At 45.3% G+C, this 22,355-nt stretch overlaps 1 protein-coding gene across 1 annotated transcript; it reads right to left on the reverse strand.

Moving 5' to 3' along the window:
* Positions 1-5,853: 5,853 nt before the first annotated feature.
* gareml (GRB2 associated, regulator of MAPK1-like) lies at positions 5,854-21,962 on the reverse strand (the record flags this gene model as incomplete). The annotated part of the gene is made up of 4 exons (XM_038982342.1): positions 5,854-11,135; positions 11,264-11,424; positions 16,170-16,805; positions 21,744-21,962. Coding segments are annotated over 4 exons (1,605 nt in total), but the record flags the coding sequence as incomplete, so codon positions are not given.
* Positions 21,963-22,355: the final 393 nt, after the last annotated feature.

Genomic DNA, 22,355 nt, shown 5'->3' on the forward strand with positions numbered 1-22,355 from the left:
TCCTTGTCACACTTGACACCACAGATAAAACAATGAGCCAGATATTTCAACAGATGTAAAAATATGGAGCATCCGGTTGATGTTTACACTCACTACCAAATATGGTGATGAGAGGATGCCCAGTGGCGAAGGTGGAGCAAGATGGATTAAGGCCTACATTCTGCAAATGTTTTCATCGATGGCACATTTTATCTCCATACAATTTTCTGATTACAAAAAAATGATCTTTAACAGAGTAGACTGCGTTTTAGAATCTGTAACAAACAGAGTGGATTGCGTTTTGTAGACTTTACCCGTTGCAAAAAGTTATTAGAAATGTAGTTGTTTAGCAGGAGTGCTAGGGCGAATTTCAGTGGTAGAAAAAGTACCCAATACGTCATACTTCAGTAAAAATAAAGATACCTTAATAGAAAATGAGTCAAGTAAAAGTGAAAGTCACCCAGTAAAATACTACTTGAGGAAAAGTCAAAGTAGTTGGCTTTAAATATACGTAAGTATCAAAAGTAAATGTAAAAGTATAAATCATTTCAAAGTCCTTATACAGTTGAAGTCAGAAGTTTACATACACCTTAGCCAAATACATTTAAACTCAGTTTTTCACAATTCCTGACATTTAATCCTAGTAAAAATTCCCTGTCTAAGGTCAGTTAGGATCACCACTTTATTTTAAGAATGTGAAATGTCAGAATAATAGTAGAGAGAAATATTTATTTCAGCTTGTATTTCTTGAGTCACATTCCCAGTGGGTCAGAAGTTTACAAAAACACAATTAGAATTTGGTAGCATTGCCTTTAAATTGTTTAAGTTGGGTCAAATGTTTTGGGTAGCCTTCCACAAGCAACCCACAATAAATTAGGTGATATTTAGCCCATTCCCCCTGAAAGAGCTGGTGTAATTTTTATTTTACCTTTATTTAACTAGGCAAGTCAGGTAAGAATAAATTCTTATTTTCAATGACGGCCTACGAACAGTGGGTTAACAGTGGGTTAACGAAAGATTTCTACCTTGTCAGCTCGGGGATTCGATCTTGCAACCTTTCGGTTACAAGTCCAATGCTCTAGGCTAGGCTACCTGCTGCCACTGAGTCAGGTTTGTACGCCTCCTTGCTCGCACACGCTTTTTCAGTTCTGCCCACACATTTTCTATAGGATTGAGGTCAGGGCTTTATGATGGCCACTCCAATACCTTGACTTTGTTGTCCTTAAGCCATTTTGCCACAACTTTGGAAGTATGCTTGGGGTCATTGACCATTTGGAAGACCCATTTGCTACCAAGCTTTAACTTCCTGACTGATGTCTTGAGATGTTGCTTCAATATATCCACATCATTTTCCTACCTCATGATGCCATCTATTTTGTGAAGTGCACCAGTCCCTCCTGCAGCAAAGCACCCCCACAACATGATGCTGCCACCCCCATGCTTCACGGTTGGGATGGTGTTCTTCGGCTTGCAAGCGTCCCCCTTTTTACTCCAAACATAACATGATCATTATGGCCAAACAGTTCTATTTTTGTTTAATCAGACCAGAGAACATTTCTCCAAAAAGTACGATCTTTGTCCCCATGTGCAGTTGCAAACCGTAGTCTGGCTTTTTTATGGAGCTTTTGGAGCAGTGGCTTCTTCCTTGCTGAGCGGCATTTCAGGTTATGTCGATATAGGACTCGTTTTACTGTGGATATAGATACTTTTGTACCTGTTTCCTCCAGCGTCTTCACAAGGTCCTCTGCTGTTGTTCAGGGATTGATTTGCACTTTTCACACCAAAGTACGTTCATCTCTAGGAGACAGAACGCGTCTCTTTCCTGAGCGGTATGACGGCTGAGTGGTCCAATGGTGTTTATACTTGCGTACAATTGTTTGTACAGATGAACGTGGTACCTTCAGGAGTTAGGAAATTGCTCCCAAGGATGAACCAGACTTGTGGAGGTCTACAATTGGCTGATTTCTATTGATTTTCCCATGATGTAGGCCTTGAAATACATCCACAGGTACACCTCCAATTGACTCAAATGATGAATATTAGCCTATTAGAAGCTTCTAAAGCCATGACATTTTCTGGAAATTTCCAAGCTTTTTAAAGGCACAGTCACCTTAGTGTATGTAACTTCTGACCCACTGGAATTGTGATACAGTGAAATAATCTGTCTGTAAACAATTGTTGTAAAAATTACTTGTGTCGTGCACAAAGTAAATGTCCTGACTTGCCAAGAAATGTGTGGAGTGGTTGAAAAACTAGTTTTAATGACTCCAACCTAAGTGTATGTAAACTTCCGACTTCAACTGTATAAAGCAAACCAGACCACACCATTTCCTCGTTTTTAAAATTTACGGATAGCTAGGGGCACGCTCCAACACTTTGACATAATTTACAAACGAAACGTGTTTAGTGAGTCCGCCAGATCAGAGGCAGTAGGGATGACCAGGGATTTTCTCTGTTTAGTGAGTCCGCCAGATCAGAGGCAGTAGGGATGACCAGGGATGTTCTCTGTTTAGTGAGTCCTCCAGATCAGAGGCAGTAGGGATGACCAGGGATGTTCTCTGTTTAGTGAGTCCGCCAGATCAGAGGCAGTAGGGATGACCAGGGATGTTCTCTGTTTAGTGAGTCCTCCAGATCAGAGGCAGTAGGGATGACCAGGGATGTTCTCTGTTTAGTGAGTCCTCCAGATCAGAGACAGTAGGGATGACCAGGGATGTTCTCTGTTTAGTGAGTCCTCCAGATCAGAGGCAGTAGGGATGACCAGGGATGTTCTCTGTTTAGTGAGTCCTCCAGATCAGAGGCAGTAGGGATGACCAGGGATGTTCTCTGTTTAGTGAGTCCTCCAGATCAGAGGCAGTAGGGATGACCAGGGATGTTCTCTTGATATGTGTGTGAATTAGACCATTTTCCTATCCTGCTAAGCATTCAAAATGTAAGAAGTACTTTTGGATGTAAAGGAAAATGTAGGGAGTAAAAAGTACATCATTTTCTCAAGAAATGTAGTGAAGTAAGAGTAAAAGTTGTCAAAAATATAAAGAGTAAAGTAAAGTACAGATACCCAAAAAACCGCTGGCAAATTGTTATTGCACACCAGCACTTCAGTTTAGGCATTCCCTAACGGAAATATGCAAATAAAGCTAGAACGAGCCAATACAATCTCACAACTCCAACACTCTACTCAGCAAATTGGATGTAGTCTATCACAGTGCCATCCGTTTTGTCACCAATGCCCCATATACTACCCACCACTGCGACCTGTATGCTCTAGTTGGATGGCCCTCGCTTCATATTCGTCGCCAAACCCACTGGCTCCAGGTCATCTATAAGTCTTTACCAGGTTAAGCCCCGCCTTATCTCAGCTCACTGGTCACCATAGCAGCACCCACCCGTAGCACGCACTCCAGCAGGTATATTTCACTGGTCACCCCCAAAGCCAATTCCTCCTTCGGCCACCTCTCCTTCCAGTTCTCTGCTGCCAATGACTGGAACGAACTGCAAAAATCACTGAAGCTGGAGACTAATATCTCCCTCACTAACTTTAAGCGCCAGCTGTCAGAGCAGCTCACAGATCACTGCACCTGTGCATAGCCCATCTGTAAATAGCCCATCCAACTACCTCATCCCCATACTGTTATTTTTATTTTTTATTTTGCTCCTTCGCACCCCAGTATCTCTACTTGCACACTCATCTTCTACACATCTATCACTCCAGTGTTTAATTGCTATATTGTAATTATTTTGCCACTATGGCCTATTTATTGCCTTACCTCCATTATCCTACTTAATTTGCACTCACTGTATATATACTTTTTCTACTGTATTATTGGCTGTATGTTTGTTTATTCCATGTGTAACTCTGTGTTGTTGTTTGTGTTACACTGCTTTGCTTTATCTTGGCCAGGTCACAGTTGTAAATGAGAACTTGTTCTCAACTGGCCTACCTGGTTAAATAAAGGTGAAATAAATAAATAGAAACCTACCCACTGAGCACAATTCAGTTGAAAATATGTCAAAATGAAATATTTTCCCGATGCCATTTGAATGTCAGATTTTGAAAGTTTTTTTCGTCAACGAGGCAGTGCTGTGTCTGCAGGAGGGCATTATAGGTAATCCAGAGGAGGGAAACATCGAAGCTGTGTTCGGACTGGGCTTCCCTCCCTATCTGGGAGGTACGACACACACACACACACGTTATACACATACTATGGATACACACACACACTAAACACTGGACACCACCTGACTATAAACACATGACATCCAATGAGACAGGTTGCTGTGTGTGTGTGTATGAGGCCAGGTCCTTTCCAATTCGTTGATTCCATTGGTGAGGAGCGTCTGGTAGCGATGATGAGTCTTTATGAAGATGTTTATGGTAATCAGTTCACGCCCTGCCAGCTGCTATTGGACCATGCGAGGGACCCAACTAGGAAGTTCCACAAGTAACCCCGCCCGCTCCAGCTCACCTCCAACCTTATTGGACGAGCCTCAACACTGCTGGGCTCTCATTGGATGGTTTAGTCAGCGTCCCCATGCAACTGCAGTCTGTTAGTATATCTAATCAAAGAACTCCAGGGAGGAGGGGGTTTATTAATGCTGTAGACCAGAGAACTCCAGGGAGGTGGGGGTTTATTAATGCTGTAGACCAGAGAACTCCAGGGAGGTGGGGGTTTATTAATGCTGTAGACCAGAGAACTCCAGGGAGGTGGGGGTTTATTAATGCTGTAGACCAGAGAACTCCAGGGAGGTGGGGGTTTATTAATGCTGTAGACCAGAGAACTCCAGGGAGGTGGGGGTTTATTAATGCTGTAGACCAGAGAACTCCAGGGAGGTGGGGGTTTATTAATGCTGTAGACCAGAGAACTCCAGGGAGGTGGGGGTTTATTAATGCTGTAGACCAGAGAACTCCAGGGAGGTGGGGGTTTATTAATGCTGTAGACCAGAGAACTCCAGGGAGGTGGGGGTTTATTAATGCTGTAGACCAGAGAACTCCAGGGAGGTGGGGGTTTATTAATGCTGTAGACCAGAGAACTCCAGGGAGGTGGGGGTTTATTAATGCTGTAGACCAGAGAACTCCAGGGAGGTGGGGGTTTATTAATGCTGTAGACCAGAGAACTCCAGGGAGGTGGGGGTTTATTAATGCTGTAGACCAGAGAACTCCAGGGAGGTGGGGGTTTATTAATGCTGTAGACCAGAGAACTCCAGGGAGGTGGGGGTTTATTAATGCTGTAGACCAGAGAACTCCAGGGAGGTGGGGGTTTATTAATGCTGTAGACCAGAGAACTCCAGGGAGGTGGGGGTTTATTAATGCTGTAGACCAGAGAACTCCAGGGAGGTGGGGGTTTATTAATGCTGTAGACCAGAGAACTCCAGGGAGGTGGGGGTTTATTAATGCTGTAGACCAGAGAACTCCAGGGAGGTGGGGGTTTATTAATGCTGTAGACCAGAGAACTCCAGGGAGGTGGGGGTTTATTAATGCTGTAGACCAGAGAACTCCAGGGAGGTGGGGGTTTATTAATGCTGTAGACCAGAGAACTCCAGGGAGGTGGGGGTTTATTAATGCTGTAGACCAGAGAACTCCAGGGAGGTGGGGGTTTATTAATGCTGTAGACCAGAGAACTCCAGGGAGGTGGGGGTTTATTAATGCTGTAGACCAGAGAACTCCAGGGAGGTGGGGGTTTATTAATGCTGTAGACCAGAGAACTCCAGGGAGATGTGGTATTTTACACTAAACATGTAGTTGTGGTATTTTACACTAAACATGTAGATGTGTTTCTGATGTTATTTATATTGATGACTTATCCAATAAACTCCACAACATCCACTGTGTGTGTGTGTGTGTGTGTGTGTCAGACAAACCAAGTGCTCAGTTGAGGTTATTTAATTTTCTATTGATCATAGACATCCTTAAGACCTCATTAGACATTATGTTTCAAGGTGTTCAGACCTCATTAGACATTATGTTTCAAGGTGTTCAGACCTCATTAGACATTATGTTTCAAGGTGTTCAGACCTCATTAGACATTATGTTTCAAGCTGTTCAGACCTCATTAGACATTATGTTTCAAGGTGTTCAGACCTCATTAGACATTATGTTTCAAGCTGTTCAGACCTCATTAGACATTATGTTTCAAGGTGTTCAGACCTCATTAGACATTATGTTTCAAGGTGTTCAGACCTCATTAGACATTATGTTTCAAGCTGTTCAGACCTCATTAGACATTATGTTTCAAGCTGTTCAGACCTCATTAGACATTATGTTTCAAGGTGTTCAGACCTCATTAGACATTATGTTTCAAGGTGTTCAGACCTCATTAGACATTATGTTTCAAGGTGTTCAGACCTCATTAGACATTATGTTTCAAGCTGTTCAGACCTCATTAGACATTATGTTTCAAGCTGTTCAGACCTCATTAGACATTATGTTTCAAGGTGTTCAGACCTCATTAGACATTATGTTTCAAGGTGTTCAGACCTCATTAGACATTATGTTTCAAGGTGTTCAGACCTCATTAGACATTATGTTTCAAGCTGTTCAGACCTCATTAGACATGTTTCAAGGTGTTCTATGCAACATGTACTCAGCTATTTAATGTTGCCATCTTAAATTATCATTTTCTCAGAGCACCTTTAACATCATCATCACTACAAAACCTGGTTGAACACCATCATCATCATCATCATCATCATCACCACAATCCCTGGTTAAACACCATCATCATCATCATCATCACCACAATACCTGGTTAAACACCATCATCATCATAATACCTGGTTAAACACCATCATCATCATCACCACAATCCCTGGTTAAACACCATCATCAACAGTAAAGAGACCAACACCAGCCCTTACCATAGCAAATCACCATAGCAACCCCCTGTAGCAGCCAGAGGTTAGTTATCTCTACAGTTTATAGTTACTGCAGGGCCACAGCCAGAGGTTAGTTAACTCTACAGTTTATAGTTACTGCAAGGCCACAGCCAGAGGTTAGTTATCTCTACAGTTTATAGTTACTGCAGGGCCACAGCCAGAGGTTAGTTATCTCTACAGTTTATAGTTACTGCAGGGCCACAGCCAGAGGTTAGTTATCTCTACAGTTTATAGTTACTGCAGGGCCACAGCCAGAGGTTAGTTAACTCTACAGTTTATAGTTACTGCAAGGCCACAGCCAGAGGTTAGTTATCTCTACAGTTTGTAGTTACTGCAGGGCCACAGCCAGAGGTTAGTTATCTCTACAGTTTGTAGTTACTGCAGGGCCACAGCCAGAGGTTATTTAACTCTACAGTTTATAGTTACTGCAGGGCCACAGCCAGAGGTTAGTTATCTCTACAGTTTATAGTTACTGCAAGGCCACAACCAGAGGTTAGTTATCTCTACAGTTTGTAGTTACTGCAGGGCCACAGCCAGAGGTTAGTTAACTCTACAGTTTATAGTTACTGCAGGGCCACAGCCAGAGGTTAGTTAACTCTACAGTTTATAGTTACTGCAAGGCCACAGCCAGAGGTTAGTTAACTCTACAGTTTATAGTTACTGCAAGGCCACAGCCAGAGGTTAGTTAACTCTACAGTTTATAGTTACTGCAAGGCCACAGCCAGAGGTTAGTTAACTCTACAGTTTATAGTTACTGCAAGGCCACAGCCAGAGGTTAGTTAACTCTACAGTTTATAGTTACTGCAGGGCCACAGCCAGAGGTTAGTTATCTCTACAGTTTATAGTTACTGCAGGGCCACGTTCAGAGGTTAGTTATCTCTACAGTTTATAGTTACTGCAGGGCCACAGCCAGAGGTTAGTTAACTCTACAGTTTGTAGTTACTGCAGGGCCACGTTCAGTTGCAGATAGAAATGCCATGAACAGAGCTGATGTTATTCCTTATTCTACATGTCAAAGGCATATTTGGTCTACAAAGGCTATTTCTATCTGAAGGTTCCAAAACGTTGCATCCTGCATAACAAACACCACGGGCCCATACTGGCAAACATTAGAAAAAGTTTAAGTTCAAGTTTAAGTTTAAGCATCAGCCAATTAAAATGGTTGATGTAGTGTCATGTGACAGAATGCTAAATTGTAGCTGGTCCCAATAGATAACCTGGCACACGTTAGCCCTATGCTAACCTCACCAGGTGGCAGATTATTTCCTGGAACAAATTCCTAATCTGCCTATCAAAGACCTTAGGGCTGGATTCAATCAGATCCGCATAGCGGTTATTTTGAGGTGTCGAAGGTAGAACTGCGTTAGAGCTGTCAAATCCAGGCTATTGGGCAACACAAACACTTTTTACCGAAATCTCCTCGCTATTCAGGTTCAATAAATGAGTGTCAATTTGAACTAAGCAACCTACTGTAGTAAATTGTTCATTTTACATATTGCCTAGCCTACTGTAGGCTATCTAATAGGCCTATCAGGAGTTATAGGCTACCTGCATCTAGCTAAGCAAACCATGGCAAAGTTGAATTACAATCATAAACCCAGATTGTATTTAGTAGCCTAGGCCTATTGAAATGACAAGTCAATCACGCAGATATTATAGCTATTATTATAGATATTATCCATGTATAACAGTTTGTAGAACATCTGGCAGAGAATAAGGCTCAAGTGTTTTTCCAGTTCATCCAAGTGTTTCTTGCGGAGAGATTTTGATATCCTCTGTCCAACTTCATCACTCAAACTCTCCTGTCTGACTTATCTATTATCTTGCGACATAAGTTCCTTTATTACGTCGTGTTAGAATACAGTAATTATTATTTTGATGGAAAACCACATTTTGCTTCTTATGTCGCTACAAATTACATTGCCATTCCTTCTTAATTCACTCAATAACATTAAGGAAGGGTTAATGATCGCAAGAGCAGCTTCTCACCGATTTGATGACTCCAACGATCTGATTGAGTCTCGGCCTTAAACTCGTTCTCCACAACCCAAAGGCATTCTGTAATAGGTTGACTGGCCAGCAGAGCCAACCCTAACCCTTAAACTCGTTCTCTGCAAACCAAAGGCATTCTGTAATAGGTTGACTGGCCAGCAGAGGGATACTTGGTAACCTTGAATATAGAGATTTAAATGCTCTGACTAGCACACTTCTCTAATCACCCTCCAAGTGGCAGTATAGAGTCCCTATCTCTCCTCCAACCAATAAGAAGGCACACAGCAGCCGGTTCATCCAATCGGAAGGTACACAGCATCTGATTCAACCAATAAGAAGGCACACAGCAGCCGGTTCATCCAATCGGAAGGTACACAGCATCTGATTCAACCAATAAGAAGGCACACAGCAGCCGGTTCATCCAATCGGAAGGTACACAGCATCTGATTCAACCAATAAGAAGGCACACAGCATCTGATTCAACCAATAAGGGACATGTAGGATGGTTAACCTAACGTTGCAGGCGGAAAAACATTTTACTGTCGGGGGGGGTTCTCTTCTGTACTGTTCAACCAATCCAGTCAATGTGGAGGAGGAGTTAAGATGGAGTGTCGCCTTGTTAACGTCCTAAAGTGGAAGTCATGTCACAGGCTGCCCACTGAGGAAGCTGCCCACTGAGGAAGCTGCCCACTGAGGAAGCTGCTCACTGAGGGAGCTGCTCACTGAGGGAGCTGCCCACTGAGGAAGCTGCCCACTGAGGGAGCTGCCCACTGAGGAAGCTGCCCACTGAGGAAGCTGCCCACTGAGGAAGCTGCTCACTGAGGGAGCTGCTCACTGAGGGAGCTGCCCACTGAGGGAGCTGCCCACTGAGGAAGCTGCCCACTGAGGAAGCTGCCCACTGAGGAAGCTGCCCACTGAGGGAGCTGCCCACTGAGGGAGCTGCCCACTGAGGGAGCTGCCCACTGAGGGAGCTGCCCACTGAGGGAGCTGCCCACTGAGGGTGACTCTACAGTGAACAGACAGAATGTACAGGGTGTGTTTATGGGTGTGCTACTTTTGCAAACAGGGGACGCTCAGCTCTCATCTGGGCTAAGTTGGCACTCCTGGTCCCCTCAAAAATGACGGCAAGGCCGCCTGGCGGAGTAGACGGCGAGGCCGCCTGGCGGAGTAGACGGCGAGGCCGCCTGGCGGAGTAGACGGCGAGGCCGCCTGGCGGAGTAGACGGCGAGGCCGCCTGGCGGAGTAGACGGCAATCCGAGACAGATGGAATAGTGAGAAACTATTTATTGCTCTGTCTGACAATTTCCTGTAGTGTTTATCTGTAGTGTTTATCTGTAGTGTTTATCTGTAGTGTTTATCTGTAGTGTTTATCTGTAGTGTTTATCTGTAGTGTTTATATGTAGTGTTTAGGGCCAACCTTCGCCTCGAGCGGCTTTACAGTACTTCCTTAAAATAGCAAACCTTGCCTTCGTCCTTTACGTAGATCGCACAGGAGGTTGGTGCACCTTAATCAGGGAGGATGGGCTCGTGGTAATGGCTGCAGTGGAATGCTATCAAGTACATCAAACACATGGTTTCCGTTCCAGCCATTATTATGAGCCGTCCTCCAATCAGCAGCCTCCAATGTTGTGATAAACACCTTGTGACAGTGTCACAATAGGTATTAAATCTTGGGCCTCCAGCCCTGTATGAACTGTGTGATCTGTTAAATCTTGGGCCTCCAGCCCTGTATGAACTGTGTGATCTTGGTGACGTGCAATCGGCTGAGATGGAAGTCATGTGACAGGGTCTCCTCGTCGAGCTGAACCAGGAGGCTCCCGTCAACGCGCTCTCTCTGGAACACGCCCACCGCTGCCTCTGATAGGCCAATGAACCTCAGACTAGCAGACACCTCCTCCAATGAGAGGGCAGACAGGTCAGTGGGCGGGCGCCAGGCAGGGTCACTAGGCGGAGTCGACCCCTCACATGTCCCGCCTCCCTCGGCGCCTCTGGAGAGCTCTGCTGTCTGATTGGCTGGTACAGGCTCTGGGGAGGGGCATGGGGAGGGACTAGGGCGGTTAAAGGGGTTCAGTGCTCCGAAGGGAGCAAATCGACTCTGAGGGGGCGGAAGCCTCAGCCGGGAGAAGGAGGAAGAATTATAGCTCCACGGCTCCACCCAGGTGGCCTGCGCTGGCTGGGGATTGGCCAAGCTGTCAGCAGGGAGAGCAGGGATTGGCTCAGGGCTGATGTGGGAGGGGTCAGTCCAGGAACATGGATAACAGTAGATAGACGAGTCTGGAGGAGAGACAGAACAACTAGAGAGAGAAAGATGGAAAGAGAGAGAGGGAAGGATGAGAGAGAGAGATATGGTTAGTCTGTGTGTATATGTGTGTGTGTGTGTGTGTGTGTGTGTGTGTGTGTGTGTGTGTGTGTGTGTGTGTACCTGTTGGGTGGTCCAGAAGAGTAATAGGAGAGATGTGTCTGAGGGAAGCGGGGCGGGACCGGTGGACTGGGGGTGGGGCTTGGACAGGAAGGGGAGGAGTCTCCTTTACAGCATCGAGGTGGAACTGGAGGAGCGATCAGGAACCTGCACTCTTCTCTCACCTACACACACAACCACACACACACAGAGTGGTTTCTATAGAGTCTGAAGAATTTCCAGAGGAATGTGCAATAATACAGGAGTGTGTGTGTATGGGTATGTGTGTATGGGTATGTGTGTGTGTGTGTTGGCATGCTGGTAAATGTCACTCTCGACCTTTCACTCCTGAAACACACTTCAGCATACAAACTGCATTGTTGGTTCAGGGCTTTAAAGTAAGCATTTCACGGTAAGGTCTACACTTGTTGTATTCTGCGCATGTGAAAAATAAAGTTTGATTTGAAACACACAGAGTGAGTGTGTGTGTGTGTGTGACCAATTCCAGTAAGTGTGTATCAATAATTCAGTGTCATCCTGAGTTTAACAACCAGATGGAGAGAGAGAGAGAGTGGGGGGGAGATGGATGAGGGCTTTTTTGACACAAAGCCTGATTTAGCATGAACAGCGCCATTAAGGGTTTCCACCATTTTGAAGTTTCATCTTCTACTTCTGACAGTTGGTAAAACAAACTGTGTTGTCTGAACAAGTATTAAGACAAGGTTGGTCATTTACTGCCCCCTGGAGGGTGTTGTCTGAACAGGTATTAAGACAAGGTTGGTGATTTACTGCCCCTGGATGGTGTTGTCTGAACAGGTATAAAGACAAGGTTGGTGATTTACTGCCCCCTGGAGGGTGATGTCTGAACAGGTATAAACTAAACTTAAGCACGGGAAGCACAGAAATAGCACACATAGAACAGATATGCCTTTTCTTAGACTTGCTTTCGATGTGAATTTGGTGAGATCGCCCAAAAAGTTACATATTGCAGCTTTAATAGTTTGCTCCTCTGCTCGACAGCCTCCTATCGAGGCTCCGGCCGAGGATAATCATGTTCGTCCTGCCACACCCCCCTGTTGTTTTCTCAGAGGAGAAAAGTTTAGACACGATACGCAAGTCATCTTTTTATCTATAAAATGTCTGGCACAACCATTTATTTTTTACACAACATATAAATGTGATTCCAACCCTGTAAACATCATTTGGGCCTCCCAGGCGGTGTCACAGCCGGCTATGACCGGGAGCATCGCCCGGGGAGGGTTTGGCAGACCGGGAGCATCGCCCGGGGAGGGTTTGGCAGACCGGGAGCATCGCCCGGGGAGACCGGGTGCCTGCAAGCTGCCTGGGGTCATCAGTCGAACGGTGTTTCCTCTGATACGTTGGTTTGGTTGACTTCCTGAATGCTTCGGAGGACACGTCCTGATCTTCACCTCTAGCGAGGCCGCTGGGGATGTGCCGCACTGAGGCAGGTCGTAACTACCAATTCGATAACAGGTAAATGGGGTAAAACTGTTGAATAAACAAATAGTAAACATAATTTGATTGATGACGTGCTAATGTAGGAGAGTCATTTCATACAAGCACAATGGTTTCCGCTCCTCGATCACCTTTGACCTTTAATCAAAAGAAGGAGAGGACACGAGGAGTCAAGCAAAACAATCTCCTTCATCCCTCCTAATGACCTGAATCGCCTTCATCCCTCCTAATGACCTGAATCGCTTTCCTTCATTGGCTGATCCCTCCTAATGACCTGAATCGCCTTCCTTCATTGGCTGATCCCTCCTAATGACCTGAATCGCCTTCCTTCATTGGCTGATCCCTCCTAATGACCTGAATCGCCTTCCTTCATTGGCTGATCCCTCCTAATGACCTGAATCGCCTTCCTTCATTGGCTGATCCCTCCTAATGACCTGAATCTCCTTCATCCCTCCTAATGACCTGAATCGCCTTCATCCCTCCTAATGACCTGAATCGCCTTCATCCCTCCTAATGACCTGAATCGCCTTCCTTCATTGGCTGATCCCTCCTAATGACCTGAATCGCCTTCCTTCATTGGCTGATCCCTCCTAATGACCTGAATCGCCTTCCTTCATTGGCTGATCCCTCCTAATGACCTGAATCGCCTTCCTTCATTGGCTGATCCCTCCTAATGACCTGAATCGCCTTCCTTCATTGGCTGATCCCTCCTAATGACCTGAATCGCCTTCCTTCATTGGCTGATCCCTCCTAATGACCTGAATCGCCTTCCTTCATTGGCTGATCCCTCCTAATGACCTGAATCGCCTTCCTTCATTGGCTGATCCCTCCTAATGACCTGAATCGCCTTCCTTCATTGGCTGATCCCTCCTAATGACCTGAATCGCCTTCCTTCATTGGCTGATCCCTCCTAATGACCTGAATCGCCTTCCTTCATTGGCTGATCCCTCCTAATGACCTGAATCGCCTTCCTTCATTGGCTGATCCCTCCTAATGACCTGAATCGCCTTCCTTCATTGGCTGATCCCTCCTAATGACCTGAATCTCCTTCATCCCTCCTAATGACCTGAATCGCCTTCCTTCATTGGCTGATCCCTCCTAATGACCTGAATCGCCTTCCTTCATTGGCTGATCCCTCCTAATGACCTGAATCGCCTTCCTTCATTGGCTGATCCCTCCTAATGACCTGAATCGCCTTCATCCCTCCTAATGACCTGAATCGCCTTCATCCCTCCTAATGACCTGAATCGCCTTCATCCCTCCTAATGACCTGAATCGCCTTCATCCCTCCTAATGACCTGAATCGCCTTCATCCCTCCTAATGACCTGAATCGCCTTCCTTCATTGGCTGATCCCTCCTAATGACCTGAATCGCCTTCCTTCATTGGCTGATCCCTCCTAATGACCTGAATCGCCTTCCTTCATTGGCTGATCCCTCCTAATGACCTGAATCGCCTTCCTTCATTGGCTGATCCCTCCTAATGACCTGAATCGCCTTCCTTCATTGGCTGATCCCTCCTAATGACCTGAATCGCCTTCCTTCATTGGCTGATCCCTCCTAATGACCTGAATCGCCTTCCTTCATTGGCTGATCCCTCCTAATGACCTGAATCGCCTTCCTTCATTGGCTGATCCCTCCTAATGACCTGAATCGCCTTCCTTCATTGGCTGATCCCTCCTAATGACCTGAATCTCCTTCATTCTCCTGATGACCTGGATGGAATTCTGTTCTTCCTTAACCTATAAGATGTCCCACCCAGTGGACTACTTACAAATGGAGACATCCCTCATCGGTGCTGCCCATGCTGTCATAGATAGGAGAGGTGCTCTCTAGGTATCTCTATGGCATAGATAGGCAAGGGTATCTGTATGGTATAGATAGGAGAGGGGCTCTCTAGGTATCTCTATGGCATAGATAGGCGAGGGTATCTGTATGGTATAGATAGGAGAGGGGCTCTCTAGGTATCTCTATGGCATATATAGGAGAGGTGCTCTCTAGGTATCTCTATGGCAGGGGTCTCCAAAGGGTTGATTGCCAGCTACCAATAGCTCGCAGCCCACCTATAAGTAGCTCCCCAAACTATTCTGTAAGTACATGCAATTTTCACGTGTTCCCCCGCAAACTGTCATAAACAAATCTCACAAGTATCAGACACCACAAGCTCCCAGCTACTATCTAATCAAGGCAACATTGACATCATCCCACCGCTGGTTAGACACTATTGGCTTAAAAAGCCAAAAACGAACACAATATCTACCAATTAATTTCCAGTATTATTGCCCCTGTCTGTCCGTGTGGTGTGTTTGTCTATCACTCCATGTGAAGCAAGTTGATGTGATAACCGTCTTGTGGGTTGACAAAAATACTTTCCCCAAAACCTTCCCAATTAAAGCTGCAATATGTCTCTTTTTGGGCAACCCAACCAAACTCACATAGAAATGTATGTTATAGATCTGTCATTATCATTTAAAGCAAGTCTAAGAAGTGGTAGATCTGTTCTATGTGAGCAATTTCTATGCGTCCCGTTCTTAAGATTTGTTTTGCATAGTGCATCTTGAAATGTTAACTGCAAAGTAGGCTCACCTGGCAGAAGTACATCATTTGTATCTATTATTTGCAAACGTTGCCATGAAATGAGCAGCAGCAGTACAGAACCATCATTAGACCGGCACGTTAGACAGCACATTCCTCACTTGCTAGATGCACAATTAAAGGGGAATTACACAAAAACATTTTTTATGTTTCTTCCAAACATAAAAAATAAGGAATTTAATGTGATTTAAGCATTGAAAAAGACTCAGACCATCATTGTTTCTCTATAAACACTTAGAATTTTGAGAGTGAAAAACAAAAAAAATGTAAACCAGGAAAATAAAACTGAGAAAACATTATTTGGGGAAAAAATTACCGATTTTATAGGGCCTTGTTTTTAACCATTATTTCACCAGGTATGTTGACAGAAAACATAGTGCACTACTTTCTCTTGTACACTAAGGACCCGGGGAAGAGTAGCAGGAGAGGAGAAGAATGGGCCTATCTCTATGGTATAGATAGGAGAGGTGCTCTCTAGGTATCTCTATGGTATAGATAGGAGAGGTGCTCTCTAGGTATCTCTATGATATAGATAGGCGAGGGTATCATGGTATAGATTGGAGAGGTGCTCTCTAGGTATCTCTATGGCATAGATAGGAGAGGTGCTCTCTAGGTATCTCTATGATATAGATAGGCGAGGGAATCTCTATGGTATAGATAGGAGAGGTGCTCTCTAGGTATCTCTATGATATAGATAGGCGAGGGTATCATGGTATAGATAGGAGAGGTGCTCTCTAGGTATCTGTATGATATAGATAGGCGAGGGAATCTCTATGGTATAGATATACCAGAGAGAGCACCTCACCTTTTCTAGTATAGACGGAGAGGTGCTCTCTAGGTATCTCTATGGGAGAGACTCACTGCGTCTGATTTTGGAGGTACAGGGGGCGGGGTTGATACTCCTGTCACCATGGCGAGGCGGGCGGTCCCCAGCATTCCATCCAAAGAGGAAGAGGAATGGACGGAGATGCGGTGTGGCTCTGCCTTCCCCAGGCCCTCTGCAGTCTGATTGGTCCACAGTTCCTCGTAGGGGATCTCTTCACTGGTCTGCAGCTCAGCCTCTGTCCAATTGGGAGAGAGGTACTCTGTCCCCTCCCCTAGAGAGTCTCTGCAGCGCTGCGATTGGCTGACGTTGTCTGTAATTCCGCCCCCAGCGAACACACACACAGACAGCAGCTGAGAGTCCTGCGCTGACACACACACACCTCCCCTCCGCGGGCTCACACACACACCATCCTCGCTCACACACACTCTCTCCTCGCTGAGTTCTGGACGCGTCTCACGGACGGCTCGGCTGTACCCATCAGGGTCGAAGCTGGCATGTTGCCGTAGCAACAGGCTGTCTGTAGTTGCCGAGGGCGTTGCCACAGAGAAGCGCGGCATGCAGCGTAGCAACAGGAAGTGGGAGGGAACCAGTTGTATTGGCCGTAGGACGAGACACAACACCACCGTCTTACTGACAATGTTCAACAGCTTGTAGCGATGCCCCTCTCTCACCTGGAGTCAGACAGAGTTACAGTTAGTCACCTACAGTACAGAATACAGTTAGTCACCTACAGTACAGAATACAGTTAGTCACCTACAGTACAGAATACAGTTAGTCACCTACAGTACAGAATACAGTTAGTCACCTACAGTACAGAATACAGTTAGTCACCTACAGTACAGAATACAGTTAGTCACCTACAGTACAGAATACAGTTAGTCACCTACAGTACAGAATACAGTTAGTCACCTACAGTACAGAATACAGTTAGTCACCTACAGTACAGAATACAGTTAGTCACCTACAGTACAGAATACAGTCAGTCACCTACAGTACAGAATACAGTCAGTCACCTACAGTACAGAATACAGTCAGTCACCTACAGTACAGAATACAGTTAGTCACCTACAGTACAGAATACAGTCAGTCACCTACAGTACAGAATACAGTCAGTCACCTACAGTACAGAATACAGTTAGTCACCTACAGTACAGAATACAGTCAGTCACCTACAGTACAGAATACAGTCAGTCACCTACAGTACAGAATACAGTCAGTCACCTACAGTACAGAATACAGTTAGTCACCTACAGTACAGAATACAGTCAGTCACCTACAGTACAGAATACAGTCAGTCACCTACAGTACAGAATACAGTTAGTCACCTACAGTACAGAATACAGTTAGTCACCTACAGTACAGAATACAGTTAGTCACCTACAGTACAGAATACAGTTAGTCACCTACAGTACAGAATACAGTTAGTCACCTACAGTACAGAATACAGTTAGTCACCTACAGTACAGAATACAGTTAGTCACCTACAGTACAGAATACAGTTAGTCACCTACAGTACAGAATACAGTTAGTCACCTACAGTACAGAATACAGTCAGTCACCTACAGTACAGAATACAGTTAGTCACCTACAGTACAGAATACAGTCAGTCACCTACAGTACAGAATACAGTCAGTCACCTACAGTACAGAATACAGTTAGTCACCTACAGTACAGAATACAGTTAGTCACCTACAGTACAGAATACAGTTAGTCACCTACAGTACAGAATACAGTCAGTCACCTACAGTACAGAATACAGTTAGTCACCTACAGTACAGAATACAGTCAGTCACCTACAGTACAGAATACAGTTAGTCACCTACAGTACAGAATACAGTTAGTCACCTACAGTACAGAATACAGTTAGTCACCTACAGTACAGAATACAGTCAGTCACCTACAGTACAGAATACAGTCAGTCACCTACAGTACAGAATACAGTTAGTCACCTACAGTACAGAATACAGTCAGTCACCTACAGTACAGAATACAGTTAGTCACCTACAGTACAGAATACAGTTAGTCACCTACAGTACAGAATACAGTTAGTCACCTACAGTACAGAATACAGTTAGTCACCTACAGTACAGAATACAGTCAGTCACCTACAGTACAGAATACAGTTAGTCACCTACAGTACAGAATACAGTTAGTCACCTACAGTACAGAATACAGTTAGTCACCTACAGTACAGAATACAGTTAGTCACCTACAGTACAGAATACAGTCAGTCACCTACAGTACAGAATACAGTTAGTCACCTACAGTACAGAATACAGTCAGTCACCTACAGTACAGAATACAGTTAGTCACCTACAGTACAGAATACAGTTAGTCACCTACAGTACAGAATACAGTTAGTCACCTACAGTACAGAATACAGTTAGTCACCTACAGTACAGAATACAGTTAGTCACCTACAGTACAGAATACAGTCAGTCACCTACAGTACAGAATACAGTTAGTCACCTACAGTACAGAATACAGTTAGTCACCTACAGTACAGAATACAGTTAGTCACCTACAGTACAGAATACAGTTAGTCACCTACAGTACAGAATACAGTTAGTCACCTACAGTACAGAATACAGTTAGTCACCTACAGTACAGAATACAGTTAGTCACCTACAGTACAGAATACAGTTAGTCACCTACAGTACAGAATACAGTTAGTCACCTACAGTACAGAATACAGTTAGTCACCTACAGTACAGAATACAGTTAGTCACCTACAGTACAGAATACAGTTAGTCACCTACAGTACAGAATACAGTTAGTCACCTACAGTACAGAATACAGTTAGTCACCTACAGTACAGAATACAGTTAGTCACCTACAGTACAGAATACAGTTAGTCACCTACAGTACAGAATACAGTTAGTCACCTACAGTACAGAATACAGTTAGTCACCTACAGTACAGAATACAGTTAGTCACCTACAGTACAGAACATGTTATCATCGGCCACGCTCTCCATAACATTCACAAGGCCACAGGACCAGACAGATTACCAGGACTCATACTCAGAGCAAGCACTGGCCAGCTGGCAAGTGTCTTCACTGACATTTTCAACCTCTCCCTGACCCAGTCTGTAATACCAACATGTTTCAAGCAGACCACCATAGTCCCTGTGCCCAAGAACGCCAAGGTAACCTGCCAAAATCACTACAGACATGTAGCACTCACGTCTGTAGCCATGAAGTGCTTTGAAAGGCTGGTCATGGGTCACATCAACACCATTATCCCAGACACCCTGGACCCACTACAATTTGCATACCGCCCAAACAGATCCACAGATGATGCATTCTCTATAGCACTCCACACTGCCCTTTCCCACCTGGACAAAAGGAACACCATGTGAGAATGCTATTCATTGACTACAGCTCAGCGTTCAACACCATAGAACCCTCAAAGCTCATCACTAAGTTAAGGACCCTGGGACTGAACACCTCCCTCTGCAACTGGATCCTGGACTTCCTGATGGGCCACCCCCAGGTGGTGAGGGTAGGCAACACCACATCTGCCACGCTGATCCTCAACACAGGGGCCCCTCAGGGGTGCGTGCTCAGTCCCCTCCTGTACTCCCTATTCACCCATGACTGCACGGTGAGGCACGACTCCAACACCATCATTAAGTTTGCAGACGACACAAGAGTGGTAGACCTGATCACCGACAACGATGAGACAGCCTATAGGGAGGAGGTCAGAGACCTGGCCGTGTGGTGCCAGGACAACAACCTCTCCCTCAACGTAACCAAGACTAAAGAGATGATTGTGGACTACAGAAAACGGCGGACCGAACACGCCAACATTCAATCAACGGGATTGTAGTGGAACGGGTTGAGAGTTCCTTGGCGTCCACACATCACTAAGGATCTATCATGGTCCAAACTAGTCTTGGGCAGTATACTGTATAGCAGGGTATTCGGAAATAGCCACAGGATGGTTTTTCAATAACGTCAATACCGTTTAAACTATTTCTTTGACGTTTTTTTTTTACATTTAAACATTTGAGGCTACTTTTTAAGTAAATACCTGCAGTCAAATTGTGCAATAAGTTAGGAGTTGAAGAAGACCATTTTTGAGAATCTTGGCTGGCTGCATCACCGCTTGGTATGGTAACTGCTTGTCGTCTGACTGCAAGGCACTACAGAGGGTAGTGCGTACGGCCCAGTACATCACTGGGACCAAGCTCCCTGCCATCCAGGACCTCTATACCACACTGTGTCAGACGAAGGCCCTAAAAATTGTAAAAGACTCCAGCCACCTAAGTCATAGACTGTTCTCTCTGCTACCGCATGGCAAGCGGTACCGGAGCACCAAGTCTGGAACCAACAGGAGCCTGAACAGCTTCTAACCCCAAACCATCAGACTGATCAATAGTTTACAGGAGCCTGAACAGCTTCTAACCCCAAGCCATCAGACTGATGAATAGTTTACAGGAGTCTGAACAGCTTCTAACCCCAAACCATCAGACTGCTGAATAGTTTACAGGAGCCTGAACAGCTTCTAACCCCAAGCCATCAGACTGATGAATAGTTTACAGGACCCTGAACAGCTTCTAACCCCAAACCATCAGACTGCTGAATAGTTTACAGGAGCCTGAACAGCTTCTAACCCCAAACCATCAGACTGATCAATAGTTTACAGGAGCCTGAACAGCTTCTAACCCCAAACCATCAGACTGATCAATAGTTTACAGGAGCCTGAACAGCTTCTAACCCCAAGCCATCAGACTGATGAATAGTTTACAGGAGTCTGAACAGCTTCTAACCCCAAACCATCAGACTGATCAATAGTTTACAGGAGCCTGAACAGCTTCTAACCCCAAGCCATCAGACTGATGAATAGTTTACAGGAGCCTGAACAGCTTCTAACCCCAAACCATCAGACTGCTGAATAGTTTACAGGAGCCTGAACAGCTTCTAACCCCAAACCATCAGACTGATCAATAGTTTACAGGAGCCTGAACAGCTTCTAACCCCAAGCCATCAGACTGATGAATAGTTTACAGGAGTCTGAACAGCTTCTAACCCCAAACCATCAGACTGCTGAATAGTTTACAGGAGCCTGAACAGCTTCTAACCCCAAACCATCAGACTGCTGAATAGTTTACAGGAGCCTGAACAGCTTCTAACCCCAAGCCATCAGACTGATGACTAGTTTACAGGAGCCTGAACAGCTTCTAACCCCAAGCCATCAGACTGATGACTAGTTTACAGGAGCCTGAACAGCTTCTAACCCCAAGCCATCAGACTGATGAATAGTTTACAGGACCCTGAACAGCTTCTAACCCCAAGCCATCAGACTGATGAATAGTTTACAGGACCCTGAACAGCTTCTAACCCCAAGCCATCAGACTGATGAATAGTTTACAGGACCCTGAACAGCTTCTAACCCCAAGCCATCAGACTGATGAATAGTTTACAGGACCATCTGCATTGCCTCTTCACATACGCTCGTTACTGGTTCCCCATGTAGCCAAGATATCGTTACGTGTTATTACTTTTCTCTCTGCATTGTTGGGACGGCCCGTAAATAAGCATTCCACTGTTAGTCTCCACCTGTTGTTTCCAAAGAGACAAATAACATTTGATTTTATGTCTCACCACGTGGCGGTCGTAGGGGTTCCGTGGTGGTCTGGTCGGCACGGTAACATTAACAGGAAGTCGGACCCTTTCGATGATGCTGCGCACCGTGTGGTCAGCTCCCAGCATTCCCTGCTCCAGAGGGGAGCGCGTGCAGAACCGTCCTCGGCAGGCAAAGGGCAGAGAGATGCTCTGATTGGTCCGATGGTTCATACACACCAGACATGGAGTTTTACCTGAAACAGAGAGAAAGAGAGAGAGCTCAGGGTGTGGTGTGAAACAGAAAGAGAGAGAGCTCAGGGTGTGGTGTGAAACAGAGAGAGAGAGAGAGAGAGCTCAGGGTGTGGTGTGAAACAGAGAGAGAGAGAGAGAGCTCAGGGTGTGGTGTGAAACAGAGAGAGAGAGAGAGAGCTCAGGGTGTGGTGTGAAACACAGAGAGAGAGAGAGAGAGAGCTCAGGGTGTGGTGTGAAACAGAGAGAGAGAGAGAGAGAGAGAGCTCAGGGTGTGGTGTGAAACAGAGAGAGAGAGAGAGAGAGCTCAGGGTGTGGTGTGAAACAGAGAGAGAGAGAGCTCAGGGTGTGGTGTGAAACAGAGAGAGAGAGAGAGAGAGCTCAGGGTGTGGTGTGAAACAG

Source organism: Salvelinus namaycush, unplaced genomic scaffold (genome assembly GCF_016432855.1).
Source record: "Salvelinus namaycush isolate Seneca unplaced genomic scaffold, SaNama_1.0 Scaffold1126, whole genome shotgun sequence".
In the NCBI taxonomy this organism is placed as follows: domain Eukaryota; kingdom Metazoa; phylum Chordata; class Actinopteri; order Salmoniformes; family Salmonidae; genus Salvelinus; species Salvelinus namaycush.